Source organism: Rousettus aegyptiacus, unplaced genomic scaffold (assembly GCF_014176215.1).
Source record: "Rousettus aegyptiacus isolate mRouAeg1 unplaced genomic scaffold, mRouAeg1.p scaffold_m13_p_1, whole genome shotgun sequence".
In the NCBI taxonomy this organism is placed as follows: domain Eukaryota; kingdom Metazoa; phylum Chordata; class Mammalia; order Chiroptera; family Pteropodidae; genus Rousettus; species Rousettus aegyptiacus.
In genome coordinates, this window is record NW_023416284.1 from 96,715,360 (window position 1) to 96,737,549 (window position 22,190).

Here is a 22,190-nt window from a genome sequence, read left to right on the forward strand (position 1 = left end):
AAATGGAAACCCACCCAGGATCCTCAACTCCACCCTACAAACTACCAATAAAAACTCAAAAGTGAGAGCTCCCGAAAGAAGAAACAACATACGTCAATGTTCCTTTTCTCTAAAGAGAGTGTTGCAATCATGGTCGTCATGCAGTTCCCACCCAAACTGTCTCTTAGGACACTAGTCATCATGGAGTTTCTATATGGAATGTGTAAACGGTGTTTTTCTGAAAGGGCAATGATAACCTGTGGTAAGGTAGAGAAATAATGGCATTAGATGAGCAGCAAATGCACATCTGACAAACAACTGAGCTTCAGCTGCAATAAAAATACAAAAGGAAATATTAACTAAATGCAGGGTGACACCCAAAAATTGGACTCAGAATAAATATCTTAACAATATTCAGAACAGTAAAGGTAAAGATGGAATGAAGAAAATGTAGCAAAAAAAAATACCATAATAAACCCTGTGATTTTTGAACAGAGGATATAACTTGTATAATATTGGATACATTAATATTCTGTTTTCAGCCATTGGGAAATTTCATATAAAGACTCAAGAGGAAATCATGACAGATTTTTAAAATCCTACCAAAATTGGTCCGTATGTTTCACCTTCAAGATTAAAAAAAAAAAAAAAAAGCAAATAACAAGAGACAGTAGGGGTGAGCGGTAAAAAGTTCAGATTTTGGTGGTAGCTTGTGCAGGTCTAAATTCTAGCTTTATGAGGGGGATGTCACTTGACATTTTTGTCTCAGTCTCCTCATTTGTAGAATAGGAAAAGCAGTACCTAACTGATAGGTCATTAGGAAGATTAAAAGAGTTAAAATGTGCAAATTATTTTGAGTAGTACCTAGCCTATAATATGTGCTATCTACATGTTTTCTATCATCGTCAGTGACAGGGGAAGTTTATGTTGGTTCCACTAAGTTTTGCTCATCTTACTCCTGAAAGATTTAGGTACTTAACAGGAAGGTACTTGATGGACCAATGGTAGATGAATGAAAAGACTACCGTGAAGGCTTCATGTCTGAGAGTGGAAGAATGATTTCAAGAGAAATATCATTGGATATTTCCAAAGGGAGCTGCCAGGGGTTTGCCTGGGAAGAGGAATCCAGTGCTAGGATGCCCATTGCAAAACATCAGGATTAAGTCACCCACATACGTGACTTCAGGGCATCACAAGGTCTTGTTCTTGACAATACTGCCAACACATGCCATTGTTCTAGTCTTCTGTCCTCCCAGGTGTTTAATTCCCATCATTAGAACTTCCTCTGTTCCTTCAATTTACAAAACAAGACAAGAGCATTGTTTTTGAAGGCTGTTCTGAGCAAAAGTACACAACTATACTACTGGTCTCACTTTAAATTCCTGACCACAGATTTTACTATAAACCAAAATCTCATGATATTTCACACTGAATCGTTCTTCCACTCTCAGAAATGAGGCCTTCATATCTTATCTTTTTGTTTCAAGCTCTAGACAGCCTCTTCTCTCTGCCTTCAATCTGAGCTGATGGCCATGCACCCTCTTATTAGATGTAAGCAGCCTGATCAGAACTATCTCATGCTCCATCACTAGATCCATAAACATTCTACCCTCCCTCCTGTTACTGTCCTGCTCCTGTTTAAGGTCTGCCCTCCATTCTCTCCTTCTTCCCTGCTCACCTATTTTGCTCCTACAATAAACTCCTCTCTCTTCTAAACCATTTTTCTCCCTCACCTAGATCATACTCAACCTACATGGCCACTATAGTACTAAATTAAGACGCCTCATTGCAAGGTCATCAGCAACCCCCACTAAAACAAAAACACAGATTGCCATCTTACTAGATTTCCGAGTGGAGTAAGCATTCAACACAGGTACTCATTACCTACTGCAGAAAACATTATTCACTTGGTAATCAGGATGCCACACTTTCCTTGTTTTCATCTTTCTTCAAAAATCAGTTAATACATGCTTTGTTTTCTTTTTCCTAAATTATAAATATTAGAGTGCTCCAGGGCACAGTCCTTGATCTTCTTCTCTACACTCTCTCCTTACATAATCTCATCCAATCTCCTAGCTTAAATATATCTATATCCTGATGTCTTCCCAGTTTATACTATCAACTTCTTACCTGAGTTACTATCCTTGTGACAACTCTACATCACCACTTGGGTGTTTATTCTTGACTTTCTCTTCCCTCTACCCTCGGACTTTACCCATTATTATTTATTTTTATAAATTTATTTATTTAAATTAGTTTCAAGTATACCGTACATTGGTTAGATTAATGTCACTACCATTCACCTACTGGCTCAGTCGAAAACCCTAGGCATCATTCTTTATTTTCCTTCACCTCCAACATCCAATCCTGAACAATTTGTATTAGGTTTAACTATAAAATATAGCCAGAATTGAACCACTTTTCCCCACCTCTCTGCCACCAGTCCAGTTCAAGCCTCCATCATCCTTTTCTTGGACAAGTCTTTGAATCAGTCTCCTTGCTACTCTTTTTGCCTTTTCAAGGTTGACTTTCTACACAGCAGCCAATCTTTTAAAAATGTAAGTTACATCAAGTCACTGCCTTGCTTACAACCTTCCCAATACACCTAGCATAATGACCAACCTCTTATGTGATCTGGTCCCCGTCTACCTATCTGACCTCATCTCTTGCTGTGCATTGATTGCTCATATGGGCCCTGCTGTTGCTCCACCATGCCAAGCTTATCCCCATATCACAGACTTTGAATTTATTGTTCCTTTTACCTGGAATGCTCTTGCCCAAGATTTTCATACAGCTTCCTGCTTCTCATCATTCAAGTCTTCACTCATATTTTACTTCTTCACAAGGGCTTTCCCCGAAACCCCTATCGAAAGTTACACACTTATCTTCAGGCTATTACTCCATTTTCTTTTTCTTCTGGTATTTATCACTAACTGAAATTTTATGTATTTAGTTTTTAGTTATCTGCTTCCCCACCAGACTTTCTCTCCACAAGGCTAGAGTCTTTATTTCTCTTACACATTCCGTGCCCCCCCGCCCCGCTCCCCTGCCTAGAACAGTACGCAGCAGCAGAAACTAAATCATCTCACTCAGCTCTCATGATAACCCCCATTCTAGTTTTACTTCCTATAAAACTACATTTCCTAGTCTCTCTCACAATTTACATTTTGCATGAGACCTAGCTCTCTTAAGTAGATGCCCCTGTGTAGGATTTGGAGGTAAGTAAGGAGAGGTGATGGCTATGAGGAAGATCAGATTTTTAGAAGAGTATGGTAACAGAGGCATCTGGTTCTTCTAAGGCAGATGCAAGGAAGGTTCTGGAATCTAGGACTTAATGTCCTAAGTGCCAAGTGGGGATACTAGTAGTGCTTTGTAGAGAAGTTTAGTGGTGTGGTTAGATGGATCTCCTGGTTGCTCTGCTGCCACCTGGGTAGTATCCATGCCCAGTTTTCTAAATTTTCTTGAGATTCTTTACATTTAATAAATTCTATGCTGCTTAAATTAGCTAGAGTAGATTTTTCCAGTTTGCAGCTAGGAAATTTGACAAATACAACACACGTTCAACACATTTTTGTTAAATGAATCCAAACAGATGCATGAGTAGCTTAATTAGTTTCACCTGAGAAGGCAGTGTGCTGGTCATTAGTCTGGAATGAGATCTGAGAGAACTAATTTCATTGTAATTGAAAAGAAACGGGGGACTATGGCAGACCCAAGTCTGAGTGGCAAGGTCATAGCATAGGGAGCTGAGCAGAGATCCAGATCCTAAGAGCCAGGAGGACAATAAAATATTTGAAAGAGGCAAGGTAGGCCCAAATACCAAGTGCCAAACAATATAGGGATTGGTCTGACAGGTGTGCAGAGAGGGTGGGATTATTGTCTATGAATCATAGTTAAATATCTAACAATGTTCTAAGTACTTTGAAGTTCTTTTATAAAATAAATGTCATCATTTTTCCCCCTGTTCTAGGAAACAATGTTGCTATCTCTTCAAGAGCTTTACTGACAACTTAGATAACATAAAAAAGAATATGCTTATTAAACTTATCGTTGATATTAAATTAAGTGATGTGTTAGTTAACTTGCTTTTGGTTGCAGTAACAGAAAATATAACCTAAACTGGTTTTCATCATAGGGGAAATTTATTGGCTCAGGTAACTATAATAGGTTAGAATGGTTAGAATGACCCAGAAAATCAATGCTACCACCAAAGACTTGGTCTATGCCCATATCTCAGCTCTATCTTCCATGTGGTAGAAGTCTGCCTCTCTTCATGGGCATAGGATGGCTGCCAAATGCCTTCATGTTACAAACTTCTTTATTTATAACAGGTGCAAGAGAGCTTTTCTTCTCTGTCACTAAACGAAAGTCCTGAGCTCCTCTAGAGACCAACTTGGGTCATGAGCCCATCCATGAGCCAATCGCTGTAGCCAGAAAGACAGGCTCCAATTGGCTTAGACCAGTCAGGTTCTACTCCTGGAGCTGGGATACGCTCCTGGCTGCTACCGCCTGGAATGAATGGTGTGGATGCAATCCCAATGTCTTTTCCAGAAAAAGTTCTAAAATTGTTAGAGGAAAGAAATAAAATTAAAAATGAGATTATGAATTGAACATACAGTCTTTACAAATGGGGAAAATGAAGCCAGTTTATAAGAAAGGAAAGAACACAGGACACTTGTGCAGACTTAGGCAAATCTCTTAAATTTCTTAGCCTAATTTTCTTTACTTATGAAATCTCCACCTGTAAAAGTGGGATGAGAATGCCTGTCTATCTCAAAAAACGATCTCTATTTAGAGATCAATAGAAATCGTTTCTGGAATAGTTCTTAGTAAAACAAAAAGCACTGAGTGTTGTGGAGGGGTCTTCAGGCTATGTTCTTTATGATCCCTTTGGAGCCTTGTTTTGGCCATAGAGACCAGTCCTAGGCCATTTCTTTAAAAGAAGACTTGAACAGGTATCTTCTCAGTGCAAAAGAGCTTAGGAAAACCATAATAAGCTCAGATCTTTTGAAGCAGATACAGACCTTCATAGTAACCCAGAAATGGCCAGGATCTGGAAAGAGGCAGAGGTAGATTATTCTTTGTGGGGCTGCTGTGGGCTCTCTAAACTGGGTAGGAAGCATGTGATCTAAATGGAACAGGGTAAGGAGGTGGTCATACGACCTGGGTTTGTTTTTTTTAAACATTTACTTCCATTTTGGTTTTCATGTATAAATACAATAACATGTTCCTGAAGGTATTCCTCAAGTGACAAACAGTGAAACTTCATATTATACTTAATATCTCTAAGTACCTAGAAACCATGTCCAAAATTAATAATTTAATTTACTATTGAATGAACTAAAGAGATTGTAAGAGCTCAGAAGTGCATGGAAAATTATCCCTTGAAAACTGAAAAGATTTGGAGTGGTTACAACTGGCACTGGCACCATTAGTTTTTCTACTGAGCACAACATATTCAGTGGAAAGCCAAATGAAAACTGAAACCCTGGAAGTCTCACTCATGTTGGATAACTCACTGAAGTGACACTGATTCTGATTTCTGTAGAGGTAAATAGCAAACACTCCCCATTCTCAGTGGTTTCTCACTCAGTGTTTGTGCTGATGGAGACCGTGGGTCACACCAGGAGCAACTGGGAGGCTTATGGTTAGAACAACTATGCAAGGCCCTCTTTTTTTTCCTCCATGGACTCAATTTTTATGGCCGAGATGTACCCTGTTATTGTGGTTTAAAATGTTTTTGAAGAGACTTTTTGGAAAAAGTACTGCATATACAAGGAGAACTCCAAAACCAACAATACTCTGGCAAACACAAAGTTATTTACTTGAGAGCACAGTAAGGTGCATTCAACTCAGAAAATAAGCCCTATGAGCAGGTGGAAGGTCTCACAATTATGGCCAGAAGTGCAGATACAATTTTGCATGAGATTTCTATGACCAATGTGAGCTAATTAATGTAAGAAAGGTTACCAAACTGGTCATTATCTAGTCCACCTCCATTTTAAACAGTGCAACTGAGACAGAGAGGATGTAATTAATTACCAACACCTATAAATTTCTATTACAGCATTTATCTTACTGTATTGTGAGAATCTGCTTATATGATTTGCTCTTTCACTGGATAACGTAACAGCACAGACTATTTCTGAGTCATACATTTACCACCATTGCCTAACGTAATTTGTAACACCCAGTGGGCACTCAATCACTATTTGCTGAATGGATAAATGAATGAAACTAACTAAACTAATTTGCGTTATAATCCAGTCTCATTAGACACATAATAAAGCACTACATAAAAAAAAGATTCATTATAAAAGTCTTGGAATTCTGTTATTTCATTAACAGGATCTGCCTGCTCTTTTTATTATTCTCATTTCTATATACTCTTTGGTTCTCTTATCTCTGTGTAAAAATTCCAAAATTTCTCTACTACCCACATACTTTCTCTCTAGCACCAACTTCTTGATTTACTCAGCCCCACGTATCCATGTCCACATACTATAGTTTTCCATATTTATGTTCTTCTTTTTTCTCATGTTAATCTTCTCTTCTCCTCCTCTCTCCATTACCTTATACTATACCCTCCATGAAGATACTTGTATATAAGGGTAAATAGTTAACAATTGGAGTGATGCAGTAGGTGAATATGAAACAGATAAATTATGTTCAGAGAGCCAAAGGTCAATGACATGTGAATGTCTCTGTGACCCTGGGTGAATCAATCCCCCTAGACTGAAGCTAAGGGCTACAGGTTCCTAGTTCCTACTGACTGACATGCTCTAAGTCCATCCTTTCTTGGCTCACTCCTACTAATCTTCAGTTCCCTGCTTAATATCAGCCCTGAGAGAAGCTTCATTAACTTTCCCCTTCTCAAAGTCCACCATTACAAGTTCTCCTCACCCCTTGGACTTCCTCTGCATAGCTCTCACCTGGATTACAGCCACATACATTACTACTTTTTTAATGTATGTCTCCCTACACCGGACCATGAGATCTTTGGGGCAAGGACTATTTCTATTTTGTTCACCATTATGTTTCAGTGCCAAGTGCAATCCTCAGCACATTATTGTTCTTTATAAATATCTGTTAAATAAATAAATTAGTTATATGAAAATCAAATGCCACATAGCCACCAAGACTACTCACATGAGGCTGATGTTACATTGATTTTGAAGAGAAGATATCTGAGGAGAGAGACTTTTAATGACAAGTAGCAGCTTGCAAAGGTTGTGTAGAATAAAGGAAAAGAAAGGATTAGCGGCAGAACATTTCTCTTGAGTGATTATAACTGGTAGAAATTCTCTTTCAACTGATGAATATAATTTTGTATGAACCGATGAACATAATGGGAATTAAAATAGTGCTACCATCTGAAACAAGTAGATATAATTTCTTTGAAATAAGGCACTTTGAATACAGTCCGTTATGTTTTCATAACAATGTTTTATAAGTGTCCTATTAAGTAAAAAGCTCTGTCAAGTATAAGTAATGTGTAATATTTGAACAAGCAAGAGCTGAGGAATGCTGACTCTTCTCAGAAACATTAAAATGATCCAAATGCCACACAGGCCTTAATCTCTGGGTACCGCATTACTGAGATTCATCTGGTCAGAGCCTAATTGTTTGCTTCTTGTTCAGACAGAACTCTCTCAGGTTTTTTCTCAATCTGCATTTTCAGCCAACTTGACCATTACAAAGCATTTAACACCAAGACAATATCAGTCTCAAAAAGGCAGTTAAAAAAAAAGATTTTTTCCTTCAAATCTTTCAGTCTCCAACATTCATTAACAAGTCCTTCTGCCTTGTCAATATATTCTGTATTTCTCCATTCCAGATTTTGATCATGTTTCTCTTTTTCTTAAATAATTTGTAAGTAGTTGCCATCTTTAACATTTGAGTCACAGCACTTGTACACACAGAGCTGAAAGGAATTTGAGAAACGATCTCATTTAATTCACTCATTTTAGAGATGAGGATTTTTTTTTTTCTGAAAGATTTATTTAGCTAAATCAGATGAGCTTTCTCTGCCCTTGAAGTCAAATTCAGAAACAAAAATAGAGCACATATTGGGGTGGATTAGTAAGCTTGGGGTAGGAGTAGGGAGGGAAAGCTAAGGCAAAGAGAACCATCATAGGGTCATGAAGTCACCAGAAATGGAAGATATTGGTCATCTCTAAATTATGTTCCCATAGCTATTCTACTAGCCTGAAAAAAGTAGGCCACAGGAGGTCATTTATAACCTATATTCAAACCCACTGCTAACCTTACAATAAAAACAATAAGGCATAATGAAATAAAGCTTAAGCTTTGGAGCCAATCAATTCTAGGTTCCAATCCTCATCTCACCATTAACTGTGTAATCTTGGGAAGGCCTTGGGAAGATGTGAGTTTAAAAATCTGTATGATGAGGATAACAACTCACACCTGTAGTGTAGGACTGTTGTGAGGTTTAAATGATGGTATATACAAAATGCTAGTAGCTATGCCAATGTTCATATTAGCATCATTCGCAATAGTCAAAAGGTGAAGACAACCTGTGTCCATTGATGGATGAATAGATAAACAAAATATGGTATATACATACATTAGAATATTATTCAGCCTTAAAAGAGAATGAAATTTGGATATTTGCTACAACGTGGACAGACCTTGAAAACATTACACTAAATAAAATAAACCAACACAACAAGACAAATATTTTATAATTCCACTTATAAGACTATCTAGAATAGGCATATTCAGAGACAGAAATTAAATAAAAGTTACCAGGGGCCAGGAGTATAAGGAAATGGAGAGTTATTGTTTATGGGTACAGAGTTTCTGTTTGGGATTATGAAAAAGTTCTGGAAATGGATGGTGGTAATAGTTGTACAACATTGTCAATGTACTTAATGCCACTAAATTGTACACTTAAAAATTATTAAAATGGTAAAGTTTATGTTATGTATATTTTACCACAATAAAAGAAGAAAATAAGCAAAACCAAACAAAAATGCTGGGAGAGTGTCAGATGAAAAAAACATGGGCTTTCAAGTCTTTGGGGTAAATACCCAGTAGAGGGATTGCTGGATCGTATAGTAGATCAATTCTGTTTTTTGAGGAACCTCCATACTGTTTTCCATAGTGGCTGTTCCAATTTGCAGTCCCTACACTTATGAAAGTTCCTTTTTCTCTTCATGCTCTCCAACATTTGTTATTATTTATCCTGTTGATAACAGCTATTCTAACAGGCATGAGATAGAATCTCATTGTGGTTTTAATTTCCATTTCCCTAATAGCGATGATAAACATCTGTTCATGTGTTTATAAAAGATATTTGCACACCAATGTTCATAGCAGCATTATTCACAGTGGCCAGGACATGGAAGTGACTGAAGTGTCCTACAATAGATAACTGGATAAAGAAGCTGTGGTACATATAAACAATGGAATATTACTCAGCCATAAGAAGAGATGAAATACTGCCATTTGCAACAACATGGATGGACTTCAAGATAATCATGCTAAGTGAAATAAGCCAGACAGAAAAAGTTGAAAATCACATGATAACACTTATATATGGGATATAAACCTAAAAGCAACAAATGAACAGGACAAACAAACAGAAACTCATGGATATGGATAATAGACTGGTGGTTATCAGAGGGTAGAGGGGAGGTAGATGGGGTAAAAGGGGTCAAATATGTGGTGACAGAAAGACATCTAATTACGGGAGGGGAACACACAATGCAATATATACACATACATATATGTGTGTGTGTGTGTGTGTGTGAGTGTGTGTGTGTGTACACACATATATTCCTTACTGTTAAATTGTACACCTGAAATTTACTGGATTTCATTAACCAATGTCACCATAAGAAAAAAAATACACAGGCAAGAAATGGTAGGTACGGCTGACATCCCATTCTGCCCATTTTACCTGTTCTAAGTAATGTAGTGACAAGTTGATATACTTGGCCTCTGTCAAAAGCAGGCCTCCTACTCCAGTCTTTGCAACTCGCTCTGAACCAGCCAGGTCAACCAAATGAAGTTTGGCATGTCGGACAGTTGCAGATCCTGGTTCTTTGCTTGATAAATGAATAGTGAAAATGCAGTGGGAACGGGTTGAAGCTTGGTTCATAGGAGTCTACAAAAAAGAAATTTCAAAACAAAAATAATGTGAGCAACGAGAAGTTTTGAAGAATATTGACAAATATAAATTTACATTTCCAATGATAAGACATTTCCCATGAAGCTAACTTTGTCAAATGGAGAAAAAAAAATCCTGTAGCTGAGATCCTGAAAGTGAATTATTTTCAGTGTATTACATCTTGAATGTATAATAGATGTGGATGGGTTAATTCAGAAAATTAGAAAAGAGTTTGAATGAGGTAACACTTGGGTCCTCTCACCAATGTGATAATTTTATTTCATTATATGACCACAATTCACACCTTACCTTTGGCTAGCCATATTAAAAATGCTTAATATGACTATCATGGGAAAAAGGGCTGAAAATGAATGCAGTTCGGAAAATTCATTATACAACTGTAAACACAACCCATAGACGAAGGTGCCCAACATCACTGCTACTACCTAATACTGAACCAAGGGTAACAGCCAAAGTAATAAATAAGAAAAAGAAACACAAAGTATAGTGATAGGAGAAGAAGAAATTAAAGTGTTATTATATACAGAAAACATGGTGGTCTACATAGAAAATGCAAGAGCATCTATAAAATGTTAAGAACTAAAAAGTTTAGCAGGATTGCTGGATGCAAGATCAACATGAGAAATCAATGAAGTTCTAATAATCCAGCAACAATTAATCAGGAAATGTTATTCATAATGGCCACAAAGAAGATGAGATAATATGGGATTAATCTTATAAAATATGTGTAATTTGTAGAGAAAATGACAAAATTATATTAAAGAATAAAGAAAATCTGAAAAAATGATGTACTAGATATTAAAATACCATTTCATGGATGAGAAAATTCAAAATTAATCTATATGTTAATTTCTCTGTAAAAAACTATATATTCAATGTAGTTGAAATAAAAATGCTACAGGTTTTGTATGTGAAACCAAACTAACAAATTGATTCTAAATATCAGATAGAAGAGCAAATATTGAAAAATAACAAAAAATAATAATGTGAAAGAACAAGGAAGGGGGATACGGCCTGCTATTTGTCAAGGTATATCATAGTGCCACAGCAGTTAAAACAGTGTGGTGCTGGTATAGGAACAGAAAACTAGATCAGTGAAACATTTTGTACTCATTTTAGTAACTCAATAGGATAGAGGTGATATCACATCACAGTGGAGAAAGGATGGAGTAATCAATAAATGGTGCTGGAATAATTAGCTATCTATCTTGAAAAATATAAATTTAGATTACCTTCTCACACAAATAAATCTCAAAATGTATTAGAGTTCTGTGTAAAATAACACAACTTTAATATTAATATAAGGAAATGTGGTATCATATTGTAATCAACCCAAGACAGTAATGGCTATTTTATGATAAGAAATAAAACACAAAAATGAACTGATTTAAAATATTTGACCAAATAATCCAAAATTGAAGAACTTCCATGTGTTAAAATGTACTACAAAGGTAAAAGACTGGGAGAGGTATTTGCAATACATATGGTTAACAAAAGATTATTATTCGAAATAAAGAACACTCACAAATCAATAAGAAAAAGACAAACAACTAAGAAAAAAATGAACGAAGGATATGAACAAGCAACCAATATATAGGAAGCCTAAAAATGTCAATAAGTATCAGGAAAAAAAATGTTCAAAATCACAAATATTCGGGCCATAGCAATGGACTGTTTCATTCATATCCATCAGACTGGCAAAGATTTTAAAAACAAAATTCAAGAAAAGTATTTGTAAGAATATAAGGAAATGGAACTTTTACATACTGCTCATATGGATATGCATTAAGAACTGTTTTTGAGAGCAATTTGACAATATGTGGTGAAATTGCAAACGCCTATAACCCACAACCTAGCAATAAACTACAAGATAAATTTCCTAGAAAGAAATCTGGGACAGGTACAGCAGGAGGGAGGGGGGAGGAGGAGAAAGGAGGAGAGATGGATGTAGACATGGAGAGAGAGATGGAGATGGACATTCACTGAAAAACTGTTTGAGATAACAAGAAATTGATGTAAGATGTATGACCTAAATAGACATCACTGGTGGAAAAGATAAATAAACTGTGATATTTCAAACTGCAAAAAAGTTAAAAGGAAGCAAATTTTGGATAGATTGACATAGAAAATAGAAAACTGAGGAAAGCTAGCAAGTTAAAGAATTACATAAGCATTACGATAGAAACTATATAATAAAACATCTAATAATATTTTTTCATGATGCTATAACTTAGGTCACTAAAAGAATAAAAGTATGGACTAGAAGGATACAACAAGTTAATGATAGAGGTTGCCTTTGTGAAGAATGAAAGTGAAAAGTCAACAAGGGGACTTCGACTTTATCCGTAACATCCCATTTCTTTTATTTAACAACTATCAAAAGCCAATCCTGATATCTAAAACTTCTAAAAATAAAAATTATCTAAAAATATTCCAAATGAATGTTCATGTGAGTAAATGTGTTCCAATACACTTTTGTAAAGTGGGATTTAACCAAAGACTCTCCATATGGATGCATATGTATGCAGATAGAGTAACATGCTTGGAAACTATTTCAACTAGAAGTTCTGTCTGTAAATATAAATTCTTGATACACATCATCGTTGACTTACGCCAACTAGCAACATACACAGATGTTAAAGTACTGGCATAGGTTTGGTGATGATGATGTAGCTAGTGAGTTAAACAGGCTGAAAATTTGACCCATTACTTGTTGCCACAATAACTATACCCAACCCAGCCAGTGTGTGATTTTGCATGCTAAAGTGGATCAGCAAATAACTGTGCATGTAAAACCGCAAACTCAAATTTAGAACCTAGTTGAGGTGTTTTGGAAGTGACTGTAAGTTATTTGCAGAACTTAAACATGGGTTTCATTTCACTGTTATATTCACACAACAATAAATCCTACAGTGCCATAATGAAAGTCAAATTGACAATCGATATAAACAAAAAACATGGAGATTTTCCCCAACAGCTGTCTTCAGCTTCTAAATTGATATACTGAAATCACAGTAAAATGCGGGCAATTAGTGAATATTGGAAGAGTGTACCCATTTCAAAGGAATGTGAGATTTACATAAAATAAAATTGTACTTCTGGAGTCTGTAATTAAAATGCCGTAATATACTGTAGGAATCCATGCCTACAATTTTGTAACTTCTCATAAATATTTTCTGCATGAAGTAGTAGTTGGTGTCCTCTTAGCTAAAATTTTCTTAAACCTCAAAAAACATTTTTTATGTGTATCCGTGTAAGTGTGATTGAATGTGCGGGTGTCTGTTCTGTGTTTATTTTAGGACATCTTTATGTCTCATAGGCATGCCCCTACATTTGTCCTTTTAAAGGTAAAATTGTATTAAAACATTTCTGAAACTGCCTAAGAACAGATGGCACCATTTAGGCAGATTCATTCAAATTTAAGCACACATTTTAAACAAATGTGCTCTTGGCACTAGAGACTGTGCCTTTGGAAAAATTCTAGAGATGATTAATCATCCCCATGCAGATAGCTTTCACATTTCATATCAGTCTACGTATATAGCCCTGTGTTAGGCAGTACAGAGACTAGAAGGAAAATAAGATGTGGATCTTGCCTTCAAGGAATTTATAATCTAGTTCAGGAGCTAAAAACAAAATGTATGAAATGAGAGTAAATAATGAGACAAAAGCAAATGTGCAGTAAAAGTGATCTGTTCTCAGCACTGCACATCCTGATCCTCCAGGCAACACCTAAGAATGCCGACCATTCTCTTATTTTAGAAGCCCTTTATGCCCCTGCTACTCCCTGGTTTCTAGAGTCAAACACTCTCCTGTTACTTTCAATCCAACTATTGTGTCCTTTTCCTTTATTGGTCCCTTTTCTCTCCGAATAGACACATCCCAAGCTATCGTCACCATACTTCTTCCCCTTGGGGAACTCTTCTTCCATAGCTCTGATTCCTATTGGATAGATATTGTAGTGTAGTCAAAAATCGTGCACCAAAATTCTTAGAATTTGCAATGAGCATGGGGTGCATATATCTTTTTGAATTAGTGTTTTCATTTTCGTTAGATAAATACCTAGAAGTGTAATTGCTAGGTCATAAGGTAGTTCTATTTTTAGTTGTTTTTTGAGGAATCTCCATACTGTTTTCCATAGTGGCTGCACCAATTTACAATTCCATCAACAACACACAAGAGTTCACTTTTCTTCACATCCTCGCCATCATTTCTTCTTTGTTGTACTGTTGTAAATAGACATTCCAACAAGTGTTAGGTGATATCTCATTGTGGTTTTGATTTGATTGTTTACAACAGGCAAAATATGGAAGCAACCTAAGTGTCTATCGACATACAATTGGATAAAAAGATATGATACATATGTACAATGGAAAAGAATGAAATTTTGCTATTTGCAGCAACATGGATGGACCTAGAGAGTATTATGCTAACTGAAGTAAATCAGAGAAAGACAAATACTGTGTGATTTCACTTGTATGTGGAATCTAAAAAGCAAAACAAATGAACAAATGAAATGGAAACAAACTCATAAATACAGGGAACAAACTGATGATTGCCAGAGGGGAAGGGGGAGGAAAACAAAAGGGGAAGGGGATTAAGAAGTACAAACTTTCAGTTATAAAGTAAGTCACAGGGATGTAATATAGCTTAGGGAATATAGTCAATAATATTATAATAACTATGCACACTGACAGATGGTTACTAGACTTACTGTAGTGATCACTTTGTGAGGTACATAAATGTTAAAATACTATGTTGTATACTTTAACATAATATTGTATGTCAACTATAATTAAAAATTTTTTTAAGAAAAAAAAGAATTTTAGAATTTGGTGCCAGATTACTTGGTTTCAAGTCTGTTTCCACCAGTGTTGAAATTTTAAGCAAATTTACATAAAGTAATTTTGGTTTTCATAACTTCAAAATGCTATAATAAAACTTGTTTGCTGCAAAGAGTTAGAGTAAATATCAATTGAGTTACTGAGTTTTGAAGTGGTCCGTGAATGGTAAAAGGTCATGTAAATATCCATCACTCTTGATATCGACTCTATTTAGATGCCTCACATACCCTCATTTACAACTACAGTTTCTCTGTACACCAAATTATAATGTCCAAGATCCTGAATTATAATTGTTACTAAAACATCTTGAACCTAATACTCCTCCAAAGCAACCTCATTACTTGTCCCATGGATGTATATCCAATCTATCCTATTCCTGTTGAATTTACCTCTACTTCTCTCTATCTCTAAATATCTTTTACTTCTTACCTAGGTTATTACATTCTCTTCTTACTACCTCCCCACGTTTACTCTTGTCTCTTCTAATTGTTCTCCACCTTGCAGATAAAGTACTACCTTTAAAAGACATATTTGATTATGTTAATCCTTCCTATATCCCTGAAGTAAACTGCCATGGTCCCTAATTATCTATAGTTTCTTCAACTGTGTCTTATACGACTGTTTATCAATCTATTTTTTTAAACACAGCATTCTCATATTCTGAATTGAATATATATTTTCTAAAGTAGCCTAACTGTAGCAGAGAACACTAGAATCTAGACGATTAAAATCTAATGTTACCAAGAAATAGCACATAAAGTATTATACCATATTTTCCCCAGCCTTTTACTCATACTATGAAATTGCTATAGGACACACACACACACGCACACACTTATGTGATGACTAAATTTGATTAGTTTTATCTCAACATTATAATTTGTTGAGATAATTCTGGATTTTGATTTTTAAAAAATTTTGTGCTATCTCAAAATGAAAATATCTTGTATATCCTCTTCGAAACAATGTGTAGGAGTTTGAGTAGGGCACAATAACAATATTCCATGAAGACACCACTACTTTCTATTCTGTTAGGTAACAGTTATGGATATTTTCCAATTGGCTTCAGTCCAAAGTACTTTCACATGCTTCAATTCCTCCTTATATCCACAGGATATTTTGAGATACTTTGGTAAATAAATTGAATTTGCCTGACCCATGAATTTTTCTAACCTTATTAGAAAAGTGAATGAAATTAGTTTAAGAAGGTGAATCATGCTGACTATTTCCTAATTGCTTATTGACCATATTAACAATCCTTTTTCAGATCCTTTTTAGGGCTTCGTATCAAAACGACTTACTTGCCCTTTTCCAAATATATTTTCTTTTTTGGAAAGTTGAGAATACATGACTTTCATCTGTGGAGTAAAAGTCTAAAAACCTAGGCTCACTGGGTCCCTTACAGATTCATCCTATCCGTAGTCTGTGGTCAATGAAAGGTAGTTTTCCTCTTTCTCTTCTCCAATGTAACAAAATCTTACTTCTCATTGAAGGTCCATCTGAAGTTTGCCTCCTCTACAAAGGCTCTCCACTTCCTTCCTTCTCCCACCTAGACACTGAACTCCTTGAGGACAATACCTGTGTCCTACTCATCATTGTAACCCTAGCATGACATAACATAATAGTATTCAACAATATTTGTTAAATGGAATTCTTGCTCATTTTTAGTTTTCTAGAATCTCTATGGAATGCTTCATAATTTCTAAAAACCTCCAGATAATTCAGAGACTAGATATGCAAACTCTTTAAGTACCTGAAATATAATTTGAGTCTGAAAATTAAAATTATTTGAAGCAGCTAGATTGACTCAAATCTCTCTACCTATTTTGGTCTTCAATTATTCTTTGTGCCTGATTCCAGAGCTCTTAAACACTACCCTCTATATCTTCAGCTGCCTTTTCTCTTGCCTAGACTGTCTCCTTTCTGGTCAAATAATGCACAGTATTTCTTACTGGAAAAGCATGCCCTTTCTCTCCTCCCAAAATAAGCCTACTCAAAATTTATTTATTTTCACAAATTCCCCTGGACTATTCCCAATTGACATTAGACATTGTGTTCAGAAAGGCCATTTAACACATGTGTATATAGTAGATCATTAACATCCAGACTCTAGAAAAATCCACAAAACAGATTGTTCCAAATGGATTTTTAAATGTCCATCATTTTAAAAATTATAACACTTAATAGACAATTTGTTACAGTTGGTGGTGAGGTGCAATGGTGTGATCCATTGGGTGAAAATGAGTGGTGGCCACTCCATTTTGTGTAATGTAAAGAGTGGTGCCGATTATAAAAGGTAACCCAACAATGACCCTCTCAGACAATCGTAGCTCAAACTTTCTAGATAGAAGGGGCTTGGAGCAGCAATGTGGATGTGGAGTGGTACTTAAAGCTGCTTTCACAGAGCACTTCACATAATACAGGATTAAATTGAAGAAACACCACATATCTCTAGTGAAGAAAAATCTCCCACAGTCCTTCAAGCCATTTACTGGCACTGGCTGAGCTCTCGCTCTTAAAAACAATTTTATATGGCAAGAAAAATCTCAAATTTCATTAGACAAAAATAATTTTCTGCAGATCAGGAAATATTCCTAGGCTGAAACAGGAATTTAAAACGAAACATTATAACAAGAAAAATCAGGTAAGACTGATAAACATATTCTAAAGGCTATTTATTCATTTTTCCTTTTGGGTTTTACAACTGATGTACGACAAGCAATCTGATGCTCTATAATTTTGTTGCGCATATTCTTATCGTCAGATCAACGATTCCCTGTAAAATAAAACTTTCACTTTTTAAAATTACTTCATTATGCTTTGTGTTTGTGTATGTGTGTGTGTCCATTTTCAAGACTGAAAATTTTAGGGGCAAGAATAGATAAGTGAAACATGGTTTTTGTGTTTACATAATATATTTTTTTGTAACTTTTCTACTTTTAATCTCACATGTTTTTCATACTTTAGAAATGATGATAGTTAATACAGCCTTCAATGATTCAAATAATCTCTCTATATCACATATAAGATTTTCTAGGTTTTTTGAATACTTGTTTATTTCTTGTCTTATCTTTAACTTATATTCCATTCTTATGTACCAAAATCTTTTTTATTATTTCTCTGTTATTTTGAAGTGAAATATCTCAATATGAATTTCTTTTAATCTAGAATAGGTTAGGTAAAGAAAATTTCCTTTAGACTAAACAGGAGTATATAATGTACACACTTGAGACTCTTTCAAAGAAACCAGCTAAGACCGACCACAGCAGCCAGAAAATCCAGAATTCAGCTTTCCACTGCCATTCTCCTTATTTGATACCATTCTCTAATCTAGATTTATAACACGCTCTAACCTAGATATCCTAATTGATCTCTTCCTCTACTTGAATCAAAGACTGAAAATTTTAACCTCCATGTGGTTTCTAGGCTGATATCCTAGCATTTCAGGTTAAAATTCATCCCAATTAAGGATTACCTAACCCCTCCACCCTGATTACATAAATAATTTGTAATCTAGCTTTTCCCATAGTAAACGGATTGGATCAGGAGTTCTACCATGCTCTTAATATACTTTAACTCAGCCTGGAAAAGTGAGGCCCAATCAAACCTAGTGGTTTAGCACATGACTCTGTAAACACCTGCCTTGACTCTTTTTGAGGTTGTTTCAGAAAATACTGCCTAGCAGGCAAAATATCCCCAATTAGATAACCCTCCATTAAATGAATAATCTTAAACTGCTCATTTTCCTTTGTGATTTTTCTCTTTATAAGATATCTGGAATTTAGAAAATTAATCAAAATCATTTTCCCTACTTACAGGATTTCTAGGTCCAGCATATTGTCAGAGTAGTTTTATAAAAGAGAAAAACAGACTAGGCACACCAATTTTGTTTAAAATTTAAAAGCAAGCTTTGGAATAATCCGGAACATGTAATAAGAATGTTCTAGCAATTATGATTCACCTTTCTGATAATAATCTACTATGTTTTATTATATATTCCTCCTAACAATGCTGGAATCAATATGATAGTTTTTAAAATTTTCATGTCCTCAAAGATTTATTAGCTGACTTAATAAATTTAGAAAAACTGAATGTCAGAATTAGTGATGGCATTTCTGTTGATGTCAGAATTCAGAAGATGGCTTCCCTATGGGTCATTTCTCCAGGATTTAGCAAATCAAAATCGAACACAATTATATAAAAATCTAAATATGCTAAAATCAGCACATATGGCAGATTGAGGAGCAATTTTACCTGTATCTTTAATCAGAGATATGTTCGATTATTATTTATCATTCTTGGACTGGATATCATCATATCATCAGAGTATAGATTTGCTCTCTCAACAATGAAAACTACATAATCCTCACCTTTTTTTCAAAACATTTTTTATCTATGTGAGAACAAGCATAGCTAAATTTAGTTCTCAATGGCAATAAATAACTCATCCCTATTATCTAGCACGTATTTTTCCTCTTTTCAGTTGAGTTTAACCTTTTTATTTCTTTTCCTTTTAAAATTTAGTTTAGCTTAACAATTTTCAAGTCTGACCATACACATAACAGGAACAATAATATTACGGGGCTAAAAAGTCTAATGATCTTCTCAAGAATTTATAGCAGTTCATTTTTGAACTATCCTTACGGGAAACCATTTTTATACATACTAACTACCTTGAGATTATAGGTAAGCTGAAAATACCCTTTACTATCCTGTGTACAGACAACTAGAAACAAGCAGTGATACTACACCAAGTAGAACTCAGATATATATATATATATATATATATATATATATATATATATAAACTTTTATTCTTATGAAAGAAGTATATCTTGTCAAATTGATTGTGATAGCTCTCAACAAAATCTTTGGGTTTGGACATCAAGATCAGCAATGGACAATTATTAGACTACAGTGTCACTCACAGTAGAGATGCTGAAAGAAGAACTCTGGAAGCACAGATGTCTAGTATTAGGTATATTATTTCACTCTATTTTATAGTCCAATAATATTTTCTCCAAATTTCAAAGATTCCACAGTTTTTTCTATGGTCACGAAGATCTCTTGCTATTAGAACTGGCAAGACTTTGAATGGCATGCCCAAAGCATGATCAAATTACTTGTTGAAGGGTTTTGGTGGCTGACAAGACCCCTGTCTCCTCTCTCCTATCTTGAAACCAAGTCAAGGAATAGATACAAAAGTCAGCCTGCCAAAAAATGAAAATATCTATCAGCAAGAAATACTAGAAGAATAGCTTCTGTGCTTAAAACTATGGCCAAAATTGGCTCCCTGCCAGTTTCCCCCATATGTATTTCAGATTTGTAAAATGACCCAAAAACAATTGATTTGAGTTATCAGTTTTTTACAGAGATGGTTTTACTCAGGGGCTAATCCTAGGCCTCTTTGCCCTGTGATCCATTCCTTCCCTTTTCTCTACTTTCTTCAGAGATACTGAGAGTCCTAAAGGCAGCATTTGCTCCAACACTCCGTTTAGCTGGCATCCAGTTGGGAAAACAGGGAGGGGGAGAAACACTGGCTTTTCCCTTCCTCACATCCTCCAATCTCCTGTCAGTACCTCCTACCAGCTGAGACCTATATACATTGTAATGGCTTCTTCCTGCTTGTTGTTGGTAACTTCTTAGCTGCTTCATTGTCTGGTTTGGCTTCTCAGACTCTTCCAATACCTATAAAACAAAACTATCTGCACTGATTTTCTTGTTTAAAATACAGAGTGGTTTGTTTTCTTGACTGGATCCTGACTGATGTACTCAATTAAATATACTACATTTACTATACTGCTCTCAGATATTATACGAGACTAATAGAATTAAAAAGTTTTTATATTTCTTTCACCGTTACAGGCAAGACACTACACATTTTGTCACACAAGATCCTTTAACAAGTATACATTTTACCTAAAATTCAATACCTGTAAGCTTGCTCTGAATAATGTAGCTCAAAATGCCTAAACATTTCTCAGTTTTTCTCATCTGCTTGAACAATCATAACTAAATTTTGTCCTCAATGGCAATAATGAACCCATTCCAGTTGTCTATCTTACCTGTCTTCTTTTAAATCGAATGCTACTGTGGAAAAGTCTGAGAACAATCTCTCTTATTTTCACTTGTTGGTTTGCATTTTCTGACTGAATGTACATAAAAGCCTCTTTCTTTAGCTTTGGAATTTAGCACCTTAAATAGATTTTATCTTGGATTTGAGCTTTCATTTTTTTCCTTAGACACAAGGGTGTCTTTTTCATCTGCAGATTCAAATTCAGGAAACTTTCACTTTCTCACTACGCTTTTTCTGTTTTTGTTCTTTTCTTCACAATTTCTAATTACGTATAATTTAGTTCTCCTTTGCCTGAGTTTCACTTTCATTACTTTTTATATTTTTATCTTTCAAACACATTTCTTCCTCTTTTTTCCCCTCCTCCTTCCTTTCTTCATCCTCTTTTTCCTTCTTTATTGCTTTTAATGGCATCTTCATCTTTATAATGGCTTTTTCTTTTTCATTTCTTTTATAAGCTCGTTTGTTTTTCATCTTCTTGTCTTATCTCGTAATCTTTTTTTGAACCCTTCTATATTTTAAGCTATTTTTAAAAACAAAGAATGCATTTAGGTAACATATATAAGATTATGAATAACACATCCTCTGCTCCCTGATATTATCGGCCTTCAAATACATGTTTCCTAGCATTCTTCTGCTCCCCATTCCCCCCACACTCCATATATATGGATAGGTCTTACGCTGTTTTCTTTCTGTCACTTATGTCCATCTATTTCCTGAACAGTAGTCTGGGGGATGGGGGATGGAATATTCAAATTACGTTTGTGTCCAGAATACTTTTACTCTATATCTGTTATGTTCTTAGTCTTAAAAGCATACACTTTCCTCAGATTTTTGCATTAAGAAAAAATGGGATGGTAAAACTTTTTAAGTCACAAATTCACTGAACCCTACTCCCCAAAGGCCATCTTTCTTGGCAATGAGCCTAGACCACTGACCACAAAAAAGCACTGTCTTTAAGGTTTCTTCTTTCAGTCCACATTTTATAGTGCAGAATAAATATCTGTATAATACCACTCCCCCTATACTTGCCTATGTTCACAGATCTCGTCACTCTAACCAAAAGATCATTGGATTTGTGTTTGAGAATTGTGACCCTTTCTTAAAGGGGAAACTGTATCCTGCCTGAGGTTAGAGG

The 22,190-nt window shown here is 35.3% G+C and overlaps 1 protein-coding gene across 4 annotated transcripts in view; it reads right to left on the bottom strand.

Annotated features, from left to right (window-relative positions):
• KIF6 (kinesin family member 6) overlaps nt 1-22,190 on the bottom strand; it is a 353,330-nt gene that overhangs the window by 237,055 nt on the left and 94,085 nt on the right. For 3 of the 4 annotated variants that reach the window (XM_036217598.1, XM_016154315.2, XM_036217601.1), the window contains 2 exons: nt 9,905-10,111; nt 93-236 (listed from right to left, as the gene is read on the bottom strand). In XM_036217598.1, the coding sequence (XP_036073491.1) occupies nt 93-236; nt 9,905-10,111 (351 nt within the window). The remainder of the gene's footprint in view (nt 1-92; nt 237-9,904; nt 10,112-22,190) is intronic. The other variant, XM_036217600.1, reaches the window with a different exon arrangement.